At 36.9% G+C, this 20,979-nt stretch overlaps 1 protein-coding gene across 2 annotated transcripts in view; it reads left to right on the plus strand.

Annotated features, from left to right (window-relative positions):
* Positions 1–20,979, plus strand: part of npas1 (neuronal PAS domain protein 1) — a 49,320-nt gene that overhangs the window by 24,682 nt on the left and 3,659 nt on the right. For both annotated transcript variants that reach the window (XM_055196006.2, XM_055196007.2), the window contains exons 4-11: positions 6,004–6,071; positions 9,121–9,210; positions 17,678–17,852; positions 18,045–18,157; positions 18,264–18,460; positions 19,156–19,262; positions 19,397–19,544; positions 20,585–20,697. In XM_055196006.2, coding sequence (XP_055051981.1) covers positions 6,004–6,071; positions 9,121–9,210; positions 17,678–17,852; positions 18,045–18,157; positions 18,264–18,460; positions 19,156–19,262; positions 19,397–19,544; positions 20,585–20,697 — 1,011 coding nt within the window. The remainder of the gene's footprint in view (positions 1–6,003; positions 6,072–9,120; positions 9,211–17,677; positions 17,853–18,044; positions 18,158–18,263; positions 18,461–19,155; positions 19,263–19,396; positions 19,545–20,584; positions 20,698–20,979) is intronic.

The following is a 20,979-nucleotide window of genomic DNA, read 5'->3' on the forward strand; positions in this document are numbered from 1 at the left end:
TAATGTAACTTTCTACAGTTAAAAACAAATTAAACTAGTGAATGTATACCAGCTGGGTTCATTTTTGTGCAATTATGAAAAAAACGTTGCTATGAAAGTCATCGTCTTTGATGTGACTTTAGTCAATGTTACTATGGTTACAGGTGATATCACTGCTATTGTGAGAACAGATAGGAGATTGACTTTAATTATTCGTTCATGCAGACCGTATTTAATACGCTTTTGTATAACAGCCCTACTCGGAGTCACACCTGTTAGTAAATAAAAGTTGTCAATTGCAAACACAAGCTGTTACGGTAACGGCACACTACTGGAATGTGAACCCTGGACCGGCGCTCTGGCCGGGTGGAGTCATCGGGTGACACCGACGTGAGCGTGAGGGGGAAGGGGAGGTTGTGTGCGCTGGTTGGGGGAAACAGCTTTTGTCTGCTTCCCACGTTTCAAAACCAGGACTGAAAAATGAATAGACAGAAAAAAATCAATTGCGTGACCTTCACACGGGGCGAGAGTAAAAGAGGGAGGAAGAGAGAGGGAATGAGGGATTGGGAGGGGCAGTCCAGGAGTAATGGAGAGACGATGAGCGACATGAGGAAAAGTAAAATGGCTGTGGCACAAAAAAGTGATATTTCATCTGGCTTTATGCGCTGCGCGTATGCATGCATCGTAGGCATGTGTGTGCGAGTGTGTAGTTGTGCAGGCTCTGCTGCGGGAATGAAAGTCTTTATGGATAATGGGGTGATTAAACCTTTTATGTCAGACCGTCAGACCCATGGCCCTTTAAAGGATACATGCACATATATTAGCCTGCAGCGAATGCAGATCAAGTACAAAGCAAAACACTATTTTTGTATGGTTCCTTGTTAGTTAGTTTATGCTAGTTTTACTTTTACTATTGACCCTTAATAATAACCTTCGGGGCATGATCCCAAAAAAATCTCATACCTGTAAGGGATTGAAAGAAGCTGCAAAGCCATATAGACGTATATGAATCAAAATATCTGACTTGGGTTGAAAATGTCAATGCATAAAATATCAATTAACCCCCCCCCCCAATATAGTCAATATGTTGATATTGTATAGATTTCGGTTTCCAACATTTAATAATGTATATGTAACCTATGAATTGTGCAGTAAACACTAGTAAAGTTGTCAGGCCAATTCTTTCAGCAATGTTGTAGCATGTAATTCAGTTTTTGTTTTGTAAAAGATTAAAATGTCATCATTGACTATTGCTGTTATGTTTATATAATTTTTACGTTTACATTTACATTGAAAAAAGAGAGAGAAAGTTTAGAACCTTGTATTGCTGCTACCCAGTCTTACAAGGTTTTTTTTATTCTTTATTCGTGATATATCACAAATTTTCACGTTTTTTCGTGATCGTATAACGAATTCCTGTTTTCGTGTGATTATCACGTATTGGTTACTAAACTGCTTTTTCCTATTTTCATATCATTGTTGCTTCGGTTAAGGGTTAGATTTGGTGCTTGCATTAGAATGTAACCTTATATATTGGTTTATACTATATTTTCTGATATATTTTTTTATATGTCGCCTGGCGTTAGGGTTAGAGTTGGGTTTGGTCAGGGATGTCATTTTATGTAAATTTAACCCTAAACCGAAGTGACAATGGTTTAAAAATAGGACAAAACAGTTGAGTAACCAATATGTGATAATCACACGAAAACAGGAATTCGTTATACGATCACGAAAAAACAAAAAAATTTCTGATAATAGCACGAAAAAATAATAAAAAATATGTGACTATATAAAGAAATTTTGTGAGACTGGGCTGGATAATCACACAAAAACAGGAATTCGTTATACGATCTCGAAAAAACACGAAATTTGTGATAATATCACGAAATAAGAATCAAAAAATTACGTGACTATATAACAAAATTTCGTGAGACTGGGCTGTGTATTGTGTATCCCTCTCTCTCTCTCTCTTCCTCTCTCTCTCTCTCTCTCTCTTTCTCTCTCTCTCTCTCTCTCTCTCTCTCTCAGGCTGTCTCGTTTTTGACTTTCACATTGTCTTTCTCTTTCTTGCTCATTTCTCTTACTCTCTCTCTCTTGTCTGCTCTATGTGTCTGTCTCCCTCCCCTAATTCCAAGCATTTAAAGCACTGAGGGCTTTTAAGGGACGTTAATTGCACTCAAATTATGTTCGACCGTGCTAGGAGAGAGGTAACAGCTGAGAGAGAGAGAGAGAGAGAGAGGGAATGAGAGAGAGTGATAGGATAATTGCAGCAGAGAGAGGGACGTTACGATTGGAGACACTTTCTCTCTTTTTTCCACCTGTCTGAGAATCATTGCTTCTGTCTCTATCCTTGAGGTTAGAGGTGGGGGCTGCGTGCCGCTCCACATCCACCGCCCTGTAAACAAGTTGCTAGGTGATCGGCCTACGATTCCCATCAGCCAACTTGATTGAGCAAACTAATGTGGAATGAAAGGCCAACCTTGCAGTTCCCATAGTAACCTTCTAACTTGGTTAAAAGGTTGTTGGCTCGGTGGGGGTAAAGAAATGAAAGGGACGAGATCTGAGCTTGCACTGTGTGTGGATGAGAAGTACTTTAGTCTTTCTGCTCTTTATTGTGGTAGAGCGGTAACGTCCTCAAAGCTGACCCACATGTCTCAAGCTCTGATTAAATAGGACTACTCTATTATTCGAGAAGTAAGGAGTTTTTGGATAGGGTTCAACTTTGTTTCAGATGTATCTCTGCAAATTCGTCCTCAAATGAGACGATTGTTGACAGTAAAAGAGTTAAAAAATGTTGGGTTGTTTCAATCCATGGATGGGTCAATTATGGACCAAACCAACAACCATTGGTTTGAATGAACCTATGTCCATATTTGACTCAACAACCCAGCATAGCTTTAACACAATAGTTGCGTTTGTTAATATTTTAGGGGTTTGGACTTACTTAGCATTTATGTATAAAGGTGTATGTTGATAGCTGGACGCATTTGCTGCACAATTGTAAACGTTTTTATAAATCTGAATATAATTTGACACATTGTTGAGTCTGTCTCTTCTTAAACTCTCTGGAGTAGACACTTGTAATATTTGTTTATCAGAAAAATGCATCTAAAAAGCAGGAGACAAAAAGTTTCCTTGTAATCTCATTGTTGTCTGGGAGAAGAAATTGGTATTTAAAAAGAAAAGATTTTGTCTTTTTTCCATGGGGGAAGCTCATTCATTTTCCAAATGAGATTAAAGACCCTAATATCTTGCATCAGGGTCCCCTCAGTCAATATAAAGGCAGGGCAGAACCCCATCTTCCCTTACAATTTACATTTTAAATAAAATGTGGTCTACAATAACGTACCGTATTGGTGTATTTCCATATTGTGTTACTGTATGATCATTAATTGGTGTTCAGTGTTGCATAGATAAACTTTAGTTTTGGTTTCGGCTTTATTTTAACTCACATTTAAATTTATTTTACAAAAATATACGGTGAAACAATAAACAAATGTATATATGCCCCTGTTGAAGAACTAAATAGTTATAAACATATAGGCATGAATGCGACAAACCTGGAAAGAATTCACTACTAATGCTCGACATGCTTTTACAAATAGGTCCTGTTTACCCTAAGGCTGAGAAACAACGTCATTATTCTCCCCGTCCACCCTATTGGGTCGAGTTCGACTTCGCATTAGCCTCTACTGTTGCAGCTGACTTTGGGAAACGAGGGCCGGCCATTGTCCATCCATCAGGTGGTGCGGCTGTCAGCCCTGCCCTATAGCTGGACTGCATCACTCAAAGTCTGTGGGAAGACCCTCAGTGTTTGGGTGGGGGGATGCTTAACTATTCAATCGCCAACGTGCATGTGACCCCTAAAGACGAACAAGCAGCGCTCTGTGTACTATCCAAACCTCACACACACACTCTTACACAGTAGTGATCCTGGTTGCTGCGCCAAACCCCCTTTTCTGGCCTCTGAATGGGGCAGACTCATTGATATTCCTGTGACGGGACCCCATTCTTATATCTCAACTGCATTTTGGGGTGTGTGACCAGGGACACATTTGTGTAATGTGTTTGTTTATGTGTGATTTGTCCAAATGTTGTTCCAGAAATGAAAATTCCTTCATCATTGGTTGGAAACTGTACAATTTTCTTTCCTCTGTTTAACACATAAATAGATTTTTGAAAAATTTTCATGTTGCTCTTACAATCCATCAATCCATACAATCAAACAGTGTGCAGAGGACATCACACATGCCAAACAAGCTATAAACGCATTTAAAGCTATACAAAAGGACATATGATATCAATTTGCACAAGAAATAAGATATTTAAGTTATCAAGTCAGCAGAGCGACAGCTGTGCATTAGTCAGTGGTTCTCAAACTTTTTGCCGCCCCCCAAAAAAAATCATGACAATACAACAATCTCAAACTTAGAATTTAAATTAAACAAAACGTTAAATTAGACAATGTAGTGCCGTTTGTTACTAGCCTTATTTTTCTGAGCTATAACGTGCAGTTTATCAGTTGACCATAGAAACGCAGCTTTCTGCTGTTCGCAAACTTTTAATTTTTTTAGGGAGACATCTGATGCCAAGAAATTCATTTGCATCTCCAGTCAATCCTTTTCGCATCATGCAGTTTTTTTAGTACCTACACTCGTGGTGATCATGCATTGTGGAAACAAATGATGTCATCATGCGCAAGGTTACTTTACTTACTGGACAAGTCCGCACCCAAGTGCCAGCTGCTTTCACATTCACGTGAATCGAGCAACAGTCCCACGGTAAAAAAAATCAGATCTCCTCATACAGGTAGTATTGGGTTTCGGTATCCCAGTGCACTCCTGGGTCCACATGATAGCGTTCACAATTTAATTTTTTTATGCAAAACGTTCCCCGTTTCAACCTAAACTGTCAGTGTGAAAGCCACCTAAATTAACAAATTAAGCTAAACAATTGTAACTTGTTTTTCTAAGTTATGGCAACCCATCATTAGTCAAAGACTTTCATAACTAATTTAATTCAACTTTTTTTGAAGTTTTGCAGCTTTTTACAGTGTACGTTGAAATGCGTTGTATAGTCAGTTTGTTTATACCTAAAGATTTAGGCAGCAACAAATTTGTTTGAATACATTGGATTGGATTCTTAGGATAACAGTCCTATTTTGTGGAAAATAGTGTCCAGCATGTTCTACAAACTGTCTCCATTGGTGTTTCACGGAAATGCATGGTTATATTCTGACTGAAACAGTTAAGGGCTCTGTGAAGTGAGCTCACCGTCTGGTCCCTGTATTCTCCACTCAAAACAGTTATTGATTTCCACAACCATCAGAGCGACATGCGCACACTCGCATACACAGGCAACCTGCTGTGTGTGCAGGGAATTTCAACTGGGCTTCCACTGTGTAAGATCAGAGCGAGGCATGTTTGAAATGCACCACGATTGTCATTTGTGCGATTTGTAAATGTGTTTGTCTTGTGATGACAGGCGGCCCAGGTTGCTATTGTGTGGTGTTAGTAAATTAGCATGTGTGTGTACGGCTGTCACCAGCCCAATAAACAGCAGTGGCTTATCTAAAAACCAGTAAGGTAAAGGGAAAAGTGTTTTGAATGCTGTTTAGGCCTATTTACACATGTTTTTTTTTCTATTATGAAAACTAGTGTAACAGTGTGACTTTACCATTGAAATGGTTGCAAGACGCTTTGACAATATTATAGTTTATCTTATTTATTTATTTATTATTGTTTGTTTCGTTTTGTCTAAAATCTAAGTTTAGGGAAGTTATATTAAGTTTAATTTAACTCACTGTTTACATTTGTTGCAAGTTGCATTTTTGCAAAAATTAAATTGTATTTAAATTTTTAAATATACATCATATTTCTAAAAATCTCCTAAAATCTCATATTAAATGTATTTTATTTATTTTTTTTGCTATAGAAAGCTTTTAAAGCCATTAAGCTTACAAACGTGTTTTAACTCATGTCATGCTTTCGCTTTCTCATAATGCCCATGACTTTTTATTTGTAGTGCGAAGAACAAGTCATTCATTGGCCACTGACATCTTTGAGCATCACCTGGGAGCTCATCTTCTACAGGTACAAACTCTTGCATTATTTATTTATACAGATCTGCAAGTTAAGCTTTTAATGAGAAAAATAAAGTTTTCTATATTATACAACAAAAAATGGTGTACTAAAAGTGGTTCACTGGCTCGTAATCATATGGGAATCACTTTGAGTGCTATAAATATAGCACCTATGAACCATAAGTGATGCTATGCTTATGGTTTTATATGGCTATACAGCCCTTAAATTGGTTCCCCTATGATTACGAGTCAGTGAACTACTTTTAGTGCTATTTAGCACCATTTTGTTTGGGGTGTAATGTAGTACTGTGACTGTTACACTGTTATGTCCTCAAAATGATGTGACACTTGACTCACTTTTGTAAATAAGCTTACTGTAAATAAATAGGCTACTGTAAAATCTCAAAAGAGGATAAAGGGCAAATGCACTGTAATGAGAAGGTTACCTTGAGAAAACTGTTAAATGTTCAGAGAGCAAGGGTGCTGATAAAAATCATATGAACACTTATGATTCTTTGTGTGGTACTCTGTCAGTAATAACTAGATAATTGCTCTCTATTTCCACCATCCCGTCCACTCTCATTTGCATAGTGAACTTGTCACTTGCATAAATTACCATTGCCACAACATCAATCAAAAGTGGCCACTTTGCTTCTTACTCGTCCCTGCGTGTTACTACAATTAATATTATTCTTTAAAGCAGTTCTTTAATGTGATGGCTACTGTATATGAAATCATACACACGCTTATGACTGCTGTCCTGGTATACAACAGTTTATTTTAACCCGCAGGAGCCTGGACACATTTCTCCTTGTAGGAAAATAATGGGGTGGGGGGTATAAAACAGACCAAATGGACCACATAGAATACAGTTTGTTACAGGAGTTGTGTTTTTTTAGTTTCTAAATGTTTGGGTTTTAATTTTTGTATTTTTCTTAGTGAGCAGTGAAGTGTGGTTTTAGTGCTCAGGTTGGATATATTTTTTAGTCGTAACTACATTTGAAGTGTTACACGTGTGAGGGAACACAATAAAATTACAAGTCTTGAGTTGCATTGCCCACAATAAAATCTCATTGATCCAAAATCCAACACACTGTGCATAATAGTGTGTATAAAAACTGTAATTTAAAGTCAACATGAAAAGGCCAATTTTACTCAAGTGATGTTATATGTGAATGGGATATTCAACAAGTAAAAGAAATGAAAAGGGTCAAATGTTTTCGGTAACATTTTAGAATAAGGTTGTGCCTGTTAATATTAGTAAATGCATTAGCTAACATGAAATAACAAGGAGATATTTAGTTTTTAGCATTTATTAATGTTAATACAATTCTTCATGTTAGCTCATTGTGCATTACTAATTTTAAAAGTTACAGTGTTTGACTTTTCCAATGTGGTAACACTTTACTTAAAGGGGTGTTCATCAGAGTATTATTATGACATGACACGTGTTATGAACATAAAGGATATTACATGCATGTTTATTACAACTGTCATTAAGCGTCATTTGTTCAATTATGTTACTTTTTAATGCAGAGATGACATTGTTTGAAACTTCTTTGTTATGAAAACTTGACATAAGCCAATTCATGATAACTTGTCATAAATCTGTCATAAACATGACATAGCCAATTCATTTTAAAACTTAAAAAACTACCTAGCTTTATTGGTAAAAATTACATTAAACTGTCATTAAAATGTCATTAAGTGTAAATACTCTGTTAAATAATTTTATAACAGCATCATGAATATTTTTCTTGGCTTCAACTACAGAGCTACAAATTGAAATTGTCATTAAAATGTCAATAAGTGTTAATCCTATGTTAAATAATTTTAAATACCTTAACAAAATGCAACAAACACGTCAAAATATAATACTTAACTTTATTAATAGGCACAATAAATGAAAAAAAAACCTGATAACTAACAGAATTTGTTCTTCCTCATGCAGAGGATTGTGAAATTTTCTGACATAAAAGAAAAACGAACAAAACTTTTTATTAATTTATTATAATAAACTTTTTACGTAATATGTTTTTTGCGCAAACTGTTTTTCAGGGAAATGGACCCAACATTGTATGGCTCATTCATTGTCATTTAATTTTAGGTGAATCAGTCTCCAAATGCAATAAAACATAATTTTAATAATAATAATAATAATTATTATTATTATTATTATTATTATTATTATTATTATTATTATTATTATTATTATTATTATTGGGTGATTGGTTTTATTTTTCTAACACCTGGAGGAAACTTAAAAAACATTATGAACTGAAAATCATGCCATTGTTATAAAACTATTTGCCAGAGTATTAACACTTAATGACATTTTAATGAGAAATTCAATTTGTACCACTGTAGTTGAGGTCAAGAAAAATATTAATGATGCTGTTATAAAACTATATGACAAAGTATTAATACTTAATTACATTTTAATGACAAATTCAATTTGTATCACTGGTAAAAAATGTCAATGTCAAGTTGTCATGACAAGTTATGATGTATTAGTTTATGTCAAGTTGTCATAACAAAGACATCTCAAACGATGTCATCTTTGCATTAAAAATGACATAACTGAACAAATAAAACTAAATGACAGTTGTCATAAACATGCATAAAATCTCCTTCATGTTCATGACACGTGTGATGTCAGTCTTATGAACACTTCTTCAAGTAAAGTGTTGCCAAAAAGGTATTAGTAAATGTTGAAATTAACACGAACTAAGATGAATAAATACTATAGAAGTATTGCTTATTGTTTGTTGATGTTAGCTAATGCATTAACCAATGTTAACAAATACAACCTTACTGTAAAGTGTCACCACATTTTCTATATGGAATCAATTGGATCACGAAAGTGGAGAGTATTCAACAAGTGGTTGGAAAGAAGAAAATAATAATGTTTTATTATGATTGACTGTGTGAAGCAACATTTTTGCTATCAATGAAGACAAATTATTATCATTATAACGTCATTAGACATTGATGTTAGACAGTGTGAAAAGATTTTGTCAGTCTGTGTGTTTTAGCCAGGTATGTCTTTCTCTTTGCAGTCACTGGATGGATTTGTGTTTGTGGTCAGTCAAGAAGGCAGATTCCTTTATATCTCAGAGACTGTGTCCATTTATCTTGGTCTTTCACAGGTGAGAAGAAAACACATGCTATATATGAATAATTACACATAACGTGCCAATGAACCATTGAACTTTTATTAAAGTTGTACTGTGGTGTGCCAAATGAAGTTTTAAAAGTACTGTACATTTTATAATGTAGTTAAACATCCCATGAAGTACTTAAAGTGGACATATCACGAAAATCTGTTTTTTTTTCATGTTTAAGTGCTATAATTGGGTCCCCAGTGCTTCTATCATCCTAGAAAATGTGAAAAAGATCAACTTAGTTTTGGTAAACCATTCTTTTCAAGTATGTGAAAAAATAGGTAAATGAAATTTGGCTTCCCTTGTGATGTCAGAAGGGGATAATACCGCCCCTTAATCTGCACTATCCAACCACAGCACTGCAATTAAGTGCAGAGATCAGCTCATTTGCATTTAAAAGGACACACCCAAAATGGCACATTTTTACAAAGTGTCAATTTTAACATGTTATAATAAATGATCTGTGTGGTATTTTAAGCTTGAACTTCACATATGTACTCTAGGGATGCCAAAGATTTATTTTACATCTTTATTCTAGTAGCATATCCCCTTTAATATAGCATGTGCACTATATTAAAGGTTTTATATCAGTTTACAAACACTTTGAATTTGACTCCACCCGAATTTAGACTCTCCAAAGACTTGGACTATCCTAGACTTTACACGTTGTTTTAGATGCAGTTTAGAGTATAGTAACTTCCCAAAAGTACTTCATGTCACATTCCTATATAAATGTATGCTTCATATTTATATATGAATGCAAAAAAGAATTAAAGAGCGTATAAACGGGGTATGTTAAAATTTCCCTGTGTCCCTGTGCTCATTTCTCTTTTGTCTCTTGAGCCCGTCGCCTCTCCAGGTGCTTTTCTCTGGGTTGATTGCCTGTGGCCTCTTGTACAGGGGAATGTTAAGTCCTGCCATTTCACCTAGATGCATAAATAATAACAGTAATTACTCGCACAGCAATCAAAGCGTCGCTCCAGCGAGCCGGGGTCTGTCTCGGGAACAAATCGATAGACATCTTAAAAGCCACATTGATTGTGTGTCAAAAAAAAGAATACACACACACACAAACACACTCTCAGACACGTTTGGGGGCAGATTGGGAGTTTAGGAGGGAAAATAGATGCGAATGGGATTGGTTGGTTAAGGAAAAGAAGGGGTTGTTCTCAGATAGTGGTATTGAGCACAACAGTGACAACTTGATATTCAGAGATATATAGGGATTTTAAAAAGGTAGAATTTTAGGCTTTAAACCAAACAACAAACTCCACAATGAATCACAACAACACAAACATTGGTTTAAAGCTATTAACAATCTGAAAAATTACAGTACAGTTTGTTTAAATTGTATTATGAAATATGCATCCAGTGAAACACTGCTAGTGACGTAATTGAATAAAAAATATGTTTGATCTAATATTATTTTAAGCATACAGTAAATTTTTATACCGAGCCCCTAAGGTGATAGTGGAGTAAAAAATCTTAAGTTTAGTTTCATGTGCTTACGCGAAACCTTCATGCGCAGAATTTTGTAAAAGTTTAGTTTCACGTGCGCGTGCGAAAGTTTCACGTGAGCATGTGATAGTTTCACTTGTGCACGCGATAGTTTCACGTGTGCACGCGAAACTAAACTCGATGGTTTCACGTGCACAAGTGAAACTATCACGTGCTCACGTGAAACTATTTAATTTTTGCTCCATGTCCCCTTAGGGGCTCCGTATTTTTATGTTCGATGCAATATATAAAATAAAATTAGAAAATTTGTTTGAGAATGGCGGGAGTCTGTCTAAGCTATGTATACACAACAACAATCTACAAAAATCTAAAAGCAATGTTATCGAAACGATCCCAGTTCACACAGATCATAGTGTAATGATGTATTAAAAATAGAAATTTAATCCTTTGCGTTTTTGAAAAGTGTCCTATACAGGTGACAGCATTGTCAAAAAGATTTCTCTTTTTGTGGATCTACAAAAACACTATATTATGCATGTCAACGTCAAACATTGTCTTATACAGAAGCCCCTAATATCACTTTTCACAAATTTACGTTTTTGTAGCTTACACAGAGACGACAGCACTGCTGTTATCAAAAACATGTGCTTTTAAAACCATTTTCAAAAGTTTGCATTTCGGCCCCAAAATGCAATTGTCATGTAAATAAATAGCCAAATATACCTTTCTTACATCAATTGCAGTGCTTCATGGAAGGTGACAGTTGCTGTCGATGTTTCAGTACAGCCAGATTTTTTTTTCCGCTTATCAGCAAATTGTGAAAATTTGACTTTATTCTTTAAGATGGGTGTGGAAGTCCCTGATCTATGATTTCTACAGAAGCACATACAGTATCATCACTTAAACAATCTCTGTGCTCATGTTAGGTCTCTCTTTAAAGTCTTAACTCTCTATGGTCTGTTGCACTTTATTGAGAACATGATAAAGGAAGAGTTGTGTGTTGATTCAAGTTGTGTCATTGCTGGGGGCATCCTGCTGTTGTGCGTTATGTTATTACAGAGATCAATCTGATTAATCTATAATGTCCTGGCATTTACTGAATAGATTGATTCTCCATTACCTGCATGAGCTATATTTTTTAAATATGTTTTAATTATTTTTTTAAAATAAGTTATCCTAAATTTTTTTAGGAAATTCAGATTTTTTTTGTGCCTTGAGCACGAATGTCTTTTTCATGTCAGTTGCACGCATTTCTATAAATACTTTTCGTGTCCATGGCACGACTTTCTTTTTCGTGTCATTTTATGTATTGCGTGTTCTTTTTACCCTATTTTTAAATCATTGTCACTCGGGGTTGGGGTTAGATGTGGTGTTCGGGTTAGGATGTAGTTTTATGTATTGGTTTCTACATGTTTTTCTTCCACCATTTAAACTATTCTCGCCTGGAGTTGGGGTTTGGATGTGTAAAGATTTAACAGAAAGTGATTCTAACCCCAATCCCGACGACAATGGTAAGAAAATAGGAACAAACAATGAGAAAACAATGCACAAAATGAAACGAAAAAGCAAGTCGTGTCACAACACCGAAAAACTACTTATAGAAATTCGTGGGATCATCAGATACGAAAAAGACATTTGTGCTCAAAGCACGAGAAAAAGCTGAATTTCGTGCTATGGACACAAATAAATTAATATTTTTTTTGTGACTACAACACAACTTTTTGTAAGATCAGTCTGATTTAACACGTATCATCAATTACACTGAGCTAATGTTACTAATGTTAGCTACAGTACAGCTCCTTGAATTCTTGCCTGGCTGCCAAACCTCTCCGCACAGTTGTGATACAAGCTTGTCGTCTCCCTTCGTATTTAGCAAACCAAATCATGTTATTTTCGACAAGGTATGAGAGCAGTTTAGCCACTAGCCAGAGTGGAAATTCACCGCAAAGTAACGTGCGTGTGTTTGATGAAACCGTCTATATCGGGGTATCAACTTAAACTAAGCGCAGTGTCCCTTGTTGGCAAATGCTATTTATTTATTTCGATCTCCACCCACCAATGTCTGGTAAGACCATTGAAGTTTACAAAAGACACACAAAACTCAACATCTTCAGTGGAATCTGCAGTAGGGATATGGCTCGTAGAACACAATGTTGGATTTGGTGACTTTTCTTTTTCAGAAATGGAAAAAAACAACAACATAAGATTTACGTTCATGTCTCGAAAACACTCTTTGTCCAATATCTTACCGAAAACACATTAAACCTTTTTATAAATTCACAGGAGATCATCTTCCGGCCGTAAGAAAAAAAGACCAAAAGACCAGATTGCTCGTCCCTGTGTAACTATGGAAGGTAGTTACGTTGTTACGTTGTGCCCCGCTCTCCCCATCGCTATTTGCACTTAATGTAAATAGTATCTAGCACTATTGATGCTTAGTGTAAATAGCTGCTGTCCATATACATTTCAACCTGTACGTGGGCTTCTGTGAGGTCAACGCAAGAGAAATGAATACATTAACTGTAAGCAATAGGATCCAGCTTGTTACCTTGAGTCAGAGGTCATAACACCACATCATATGCCCCTGTAGATGAACCCATCCACTCTGTTTAATCCTCATGACCTCTCAAAAGACAGTAGGGTTCCTTAGGCGGATTACACAAGGTCAGGAACCTTGAGAACGGGATGATATACCTGCTCGTCCTGAAAAACCAAAAGCTCCAGGCCTAGATGGAGGTCTGGGAGCTTAGCCTCTCATCTCCCCCCCACTGACCAAAGCCAGGCCATCAGGGAAATATAGAGGAGCGTATGGGGTGGGAAATTGATCCCGGGCCGATTAGTATTCAGACCCATCATCATGCCTCCTCCCTCCTCTTCCTCTTCTTCCTCCTCGCTCGCTCCTCGCCCATCAGTCAGAAACACACTGAGAGAGTGTTGTGGACAACTGCCCGGACGCCTCATACATATTAAAGCCTAACTATTATTTATATCGCTCTCTTTCTCTCTTCTTAACACACTTACCAACAATCTTTTCTAACTTCTGTATCTCCATCTTTTCTTTCTGTGTGGTTCTAGGTGTTGTCTGATTAAATTTTTATACCTCATAAGGTCTCATAACAGGGTTTCTCCAACAGGTTAAACATCCCTCTCCGAGGCATTATAGACCAGATTAAGTTTCTCTATCTGGACCACCTGTCTGTTAGATTTACCTTTAATTTTATCTCTCAATTAGCCAACACGGGCTTAAAACCAGACTCTTCACAATTCATCCCTCAACTGATCCCCCATTACACAGTCCGGCTCTTTGCTCGCCCGCTCCGTCCCTTTTCTCTCTTTGCTCTTCCCGCTGTCTGCACCCGACCCGCCTCACACACACACACATTAGTGTCCTTGACGGCCAGCAGAAAATCCTTTAAAATCCCCCCGTAAATGGATCTAATCCCATAATAAATGGCTGTGTCCCACAGACAAGGGTGTTAGGGAGAAACCGGCCTTTTATCAAGATGGAATGAAATCTGACCCACACAGATTAGTTTTTATAGATCGAGGGGTCACGGGAATGCAAATCCTACAAGTTTTTTATTCTTACTAAGGTACTAGTTAAGTAATTATTAAAGGAGTAGTTCTGTCAATGAAAATTCTGTAATCGATTATTCACATTTATTGTAACTTTATTCTTTGCAATGCAAAAAGAGCTGCATTTAATCAGACAATTAATGTTCAGTTTTATATTAAATGTAATTCATGTTTTATTATCTTTGGTCTGTTTCTATACTGTATATGGTTCAGAACACTTGAAATAAGATAAGGTATATATAGTAGAGTACAGTGTAAAGGGGATCGCACACCGGCCGGGCAGCTCTAAAAAAATTGAACACATTGTTTTCTATGAGTATACGCACGCCGGCGCCTGTCCGCGCCGCCCAGCTGTGACTCAGGAAGTTGCTCAAATACCTGTCGCGCCACACAGCGCCACTCACATAGTTTAACATTACATAACATCATATGTGTCCCAAATCATTAACAATAAACATTGGCTGCTAACGTATATTTTGCATTTTGAAGTAGATGCTATCTGACGAAGCTTGCGCTATTTAATGTGCACTTCCAGTTTACAATACCTCCAAGTTGTCCTACACGCGACTCGAGGCGGCGCTGAGCTGCGCGTTCGGTGTGCGATCCCCTTAAGGCTGTCATCAGACTTTCTTCTCTACGATTATAATGGCCAAAAGAACTCATGAAAGCGAATTATATTACAATATACAGTATCTTATACAATATATTTAGACGTGTAAAATAATACAAATTCAGTCAAATTGTTTTTAGTATTGTTTATATTGTTTTTTTATTCATGAAAGGACATGACCTTGAATATATAGTGCATACTTTTGACTTTTACTTCGTTACATTTTGCAACAAATTATCTGTACTTTTACTTTACTACATTTATACAACATCATCGTTCCTTTACGTACCTTCCTCAACAACTTTTCTGTTCAATCTGGACCAGCAGAACTGGCATTACAATCCACCGGAAGTGGACATGCACAAACATCGCTGAAAGCGGAAGCGCTATGTATCGGCGTGATAATCCCCTATTGTTTACAATATTGTCAAATCTGTAGTATTAGCACAACATTGATAATAATAGCACAGTTTTGTTAATATTGTCAATATGGTACACTGTAAACATTTCTGTTGCACTTACATTTTTAAGTTTAATCAACTTGAATATACAATTTGCTATAAATAAATATAATTGATAATAACTCCTCACCAGAAAGTTGAAATTAATTGCAATTTTAAGTGTGTTGCACACAGGAACTTTTACAGTGTATTGTACGGTACGGTGCTGTAAGTAATACCATGTATATAGTTGCATTTACATTTAGGCATTTAGGAGACACTTTTATCCAATGCAGTTTAGAAAGGTGAGGAAAACAGCAAAGTGATTCATCATATGATATAGTGTGGTATGGTATAGCATAGCAAAGCATGGTATATACAATAGTATAGTATAGACCAGGGTTCTTCATCCTTTTTGTGAGCAGGGGCTACCACAATGGATAAAACAGTGCTGAAGGGCTACTTTTTTTAATATAGTCTACTCAAAACTTTTTAGTTTTACTTGTTGATTTTCTTTTATTTTATTTGTTGATATTTTTCATCATTGTTTAAAATGTTAACATACGTAATAGAAGCCAAGATGATAAAAATATGTAATAAATAAATATTAATTTTTATGCTATTAATAAAATGTGCTTTGGCGGGCAACTTACATACTCTGTGGGGGCAACCTGATGCACCATGTTGGTATAGATAGTTTCATAAGACCCACATGGATTGTCGCCGTTACGCGCCTGGCCCAAAGTTAACTTTTCATCTGCGCTTATTTATCGGTGTGACTAGTGGCTAAACTTACCTGTAGAGCAAATACCTTGTAGAAAAAAGTTTAGTTTCCAAAAGAGAAGTGGAGACAGTAAACATGGATCACTGCTGTTGTTATTGATTTGCAGAAGTCTACCGGAAGTTAAGTTTGGGCCACAAAAATGTTTGTTTTTATTGTGGCTGCTAAAACCATCTATAGTTTATTTAACTATCAACTTAAGGGCTTTTTATAGTTGTGCGTTAGTATTACGGTGTAGCCCCGACGCTGTAGGTTACGCTTTGGTTTTCATATACGTCAGCGTTTACGTGTAAACACACATGCAGACTGCTGGTAAGCAGTATCCACACGTGTAACCACAGTACCAGTAAAAGAGCCGAAGAAGGCAGCGATTGGTCAGTAAACCCTCCGAAGAAGAAGAAGCAGCAGTTTGTTGTGTAAGATTTGAAAAGATTAGCTGTGATGGAGGTAAATGGATAGCGATTATTGTTGCAGCTTGGGTTTATCACTCCTCAACTTAACCCATCTTTAGTTTTTCCATTGTTAGCAGAAATCCGTATAAGGACCTGATGGGAGGGTTGTAGAATGGACGCGTTGTTACAATTTTGCAGAGGTGCGCGCCCGGCAACGCAGAGCTACGCATAGCCTACAGTGTAGAACCTACGCACGACTATAAATCGCACTTTAGTCTCAGATGTTTTCTTAAAATTGCCTAGGAGAAAAAAATTGAAACAAAAAAAGACAATATAGTTAATATTGTACTAGGAAATAAATCTGGATTGTGAAAATTTGATAAGAAGTGTTTGAGTTGATATAAATATCTTCAATAATATTGACTTTTAGCTCGTATTTGCCAAGTCTGAAATCTTGTGACTTTTGAGATCACTTTTAAAACTCCAAATGACACATTTGTGATGTTGATCTTTAATCTCAGAAGAAATATTTGCGGTGCAAGAGACTTCAGTATAGTATAGTATAGTATATGGGTATTTTTGAGCTGGTCTGGCATCCACTGCAGTTGTATAGAAAGCAGAAAAGTAAAACTTGAATGGATTCTGCTTTTGTGCTCCAGAAAAGAAAGTAACACAGGTTTTAAATGACATGAGGGTGAATAAATGTTAACAGAAGTTTCATTCTTTTTAATAATCTTATTGATTTTGATATAGTTTTTTATGTTGTATGCCTTGTGTTATAGGCTAGACATGACAGTCAGTTTGTATATTTTATGAAGCGCATCTTTTCAGAGTTTCTTATATATTTTTTGTAATGTGCAGAAGATAGAATATTTAGTGTAGGTCATGGTGCGCTGAAATTAATGTTTTATGTGTAGTGTTGCTTTTATCTCTCTCTCTCTGATGTTTGCTTTGGATTGAGCATGTGTGTGTGTGTGTGTGTGTGTGTGTATATGTGTGTTTGTACACTGGTGCATTACAAATGTAGTAAGGTCTGTATAAATGATTTTATGTTCTTCAAGGTCTCTTATTGGTTGTTAACCAATATGTAGTGATCCTGTGTCATGTTTTTTATATGCACTGCACTCCTGTATCCTATGACTGTTATTGTATTGATCTATCTTTCATGTGTATTAATGTGCTCTTACGTGCACAGGTTGAGTTGACTGGTAGTAGTGTGTTCGATTACATCCACCCTGCGGATCATGTCGAGATGGCAGAGCGTCTTGGCATTAGGCCACACCTCCGGGCGGAGGCGGGATGTCAAACGTCCCACGAGAGTGCTTCAAGCTCCGCCTCCACATCTTCACTGGCAGGAACTCCAGAACCAGGTAACAAATCATCAGAAGTCCGCGGCTCTATTCATGAATTCACTGGAAAAATTTTCCCATAAAACATTTTTTTAGATGGATCGATAAACATGATATTATAACAAATATAAATGCATGACAGCGTTTGTTTTTTATTTGTTGTCCAGTTCTTGTTAGCATATTTTTTTCAAATCTTTATATTTTATCCTGTAGCACCGTCCAGTCCCTGTTCTCCGGTCAGTGAATTGTCAGAACGCGGCTTCTTCATCCGGATGAAATCCACCCTTACCAAACGGGGCCTCCATGTTAAATCTTCCGGTTATAAAGTGATTCATGTGACATACAGGAAATACAACACCATTAGCAAAGGATATGTATTTTGCGTAATGAGTTAAATGCATTTTTTAAACTGCTCATTTTATTCCTCATCAGGTGATTCATGTAACAGGTCGAATTCGCTGTCGGCCCGCCCTCGTGCCAGGCTCCTCCCGCTCCCTGCATCGGCCAATGGGGTTAGTCGCTCTGGCTCACACGCTTCCGCCATCCACGCTTAATGAGGTGCGAATGGAAAGTCAAATGTTTGTGTTTCGAGTCAACATGGACTTACAAGTCACCTACTGTGAAAACAGGTAACTTCCCAGCATGCCTTTCAGTATCTGTACTTTAATATTTAAAGGTGCAGTGTGTAGATTTTAGCGGCATCTAGCAGTGAGATCGTGAATTGCAACCAGTCCATCGTTCACCGAAATGCATAGAGAAGCTACGGTAGCCACCACAGGACAAACATGTTGTCTTCCAAATCCAAATACAGTAGTGACAAAATGCACTCTCTAGAGCAGTTTGTCTGTTTAAGGCTAAGGCTGTAGAAACATGGCGGCACAAAATGGCGACTTCCATGTAAGGGGCCCGCAGTGTATGTAGATAAAAACGTCTCATTCTAAGGTGGTAAAAGCAATGCAGTTCATTTACTGATAATATAGTTATGGATATTATATTGCATTACTGTCAAAAGATCCTTCTAAAAGTTACACACTGCACCTTCAATATACATAAATAATATAAATTTAATAAGCCAGTTAGATAACTTGTAATTATCACAACTTGCATCTTATGACTGAAAACTAAATGTTTGTAGCGCACAATACAAAAGTAGGATTTACGAATATAGGATGCCAACACAGCATTGACTAAACGGGTCATGTGGCAATTCAATCAACTGGACCCAAATCTTCTTCACAATGGCCGTTCATATCGTTGAACCTTGAACATTATGTTTAGACAAAGTGTTGCATAGCCTTTAACACTGTATTTGTGTATCTTGCAGGATTTCCGAGTATATGGATCTCAGTCCAGCAGATGTGGTTGGACAAACTTGCTATCACTTCATTCATGCAGAAGATCTGGACACCGTCAGGCAAAGTCACGAAGACTGTAAGACATGTTTAAAACAGTGCCCCCTAAACAAATTGCGTATTGGACTTTCTGAGCTATCTTATTTGTGTTTTGAAGCCTAATATTGAATGAGACCAACTCATTACATTTATTTCTTATATTATTCTTCGTAGTGCTGCGTAAGGGGCAAGTTGTCACAGGGTATTATCGCTGGCTGCAGAGGCGAGGAGGATATCTTTGGATTCAGTCCTGCGCAACCGTGTCCATCAACCACAAAGCGCCCCACGAGCGAAACGTCATCTGGGTCAACTATGTACTCAGGTTGGACTCACTGACCTCAGCTGATCTCGCGTGCTTGTGTTTTGAATTGTTGTGCTACAGTATTAAACATGTTAATTCACTTTTGAGGTTTTCGCCAGTGCTCTTCGTCTCGTCCCCGTGTTTTAATCTTTGCTACACGACCAAGAAAAATTGGCTGAATTTCAGTGATAATTGGACTAGTGATATATAATTACACCAAATGGATGTCAACATTTTCTGGCTGAATGGTGTTTTAGTTAATTAGTTTTGTAATTACTATAGCTAATTAACTTCTATAGCACCCTGCTGGAGACATGTTCATTCAGAAGGGCTTTTTTGGAAAGGGGTGTCACAAATGTGTACCTCTCGCTTCACTGGAGCTCTGTTTCAAAACCTAATGAGATGCCCTGTTGCCTAAACTCTAAAAGATCCTGGGTCGTTCTTTCAACCAATGGTTGGGTAAAATATGTACAAACGCAATCACTGGTTAAATTAACCTAGAAAGGTTCATTATTTGAACCAAACAATCCCACATTTTGGATTAAGACAACCCAGCATTGGTTCATTTTAACCCTACGGTTGAGTTTGTCCACATTTACCCATTCATGGGTTGTTGCTCAGAAGCTTGTAACTCCAAGGTTGTGTGTTCAATTCCCAGGAAAAACATACATTAAATGCATACTTTAAATGCAATATAAGTTGTTTCCATAAATTAAATGTAAATTTTGTAATGCATTCTGGGATAGCCTTCTCCTATGGATGCATGCAATGCTGCCCAAACTCAGTGTCATATTTAAAATAGCCTATTTTAAGATGACATAAAATGCTGTCTTTCTAGGTTTGGGGATTATACAGGTAAAAATGCAAGCCTATTTAAGAGCTGGCAGACCTTCTATTGTGTGATTTAATTTAAATGAATCATTAAGAAACATTATGTAAAGCAGTGTAATGTTTATAGTTAAGTTTCTATGTAACCCTGATGCAAGGTTTAGCATTTAAACGATTAAATGCGTAAAACTCTCGAAGGAGAAGCGCTTACTCTCTTTTATCTGTATTTTCAGTCGACCGGAGCTGGCAGACATGCCTCTGGACTTATTACAACTCCCAGAAAGCCTGAGGGCAGAGCGGCTTCAAGTAAGCTCCTCCCCACGCCACCATTCTCCAAAGGCACAAGGTATGTACCAAAGCCAGAGGATCTCAAGGTTTTTTGGTTCGCCATCCATTTTTTAGGTATAGAAGGTTTTTGGGACAACTAAAACTTAACTGTGAACTCCCTTAAGTCATCTTTTAAAAAGCAATATAATATATACTCTGGGGTGGTATATTATAGTCATTTTTATTATCAACCCTGTCACGTCTGGTGCCATGTTAAGATGCGGTAAAGCACCTTCTCAAGTTAAAATTTACTTGGTTTTCTCCCAGGGTTGAGAACTTGATCTACATGATCTACAGCTAA

Source organism: Misgurnus anguillicaudatus, chromosome 24 (genome assembly GCF_027580225.2).
Source record: "Misgurnus anguillicaudatus chromosome 24, ASM2758022v2, whole genome shotgun sequence".
NCBI classification, from domain to species: Eukaryota; Metazoa; Chordata; class Actinopteri; order Cypriniformes; family Cobitidae; genus Misgurnus; species Misgurnus anguillicaudatus.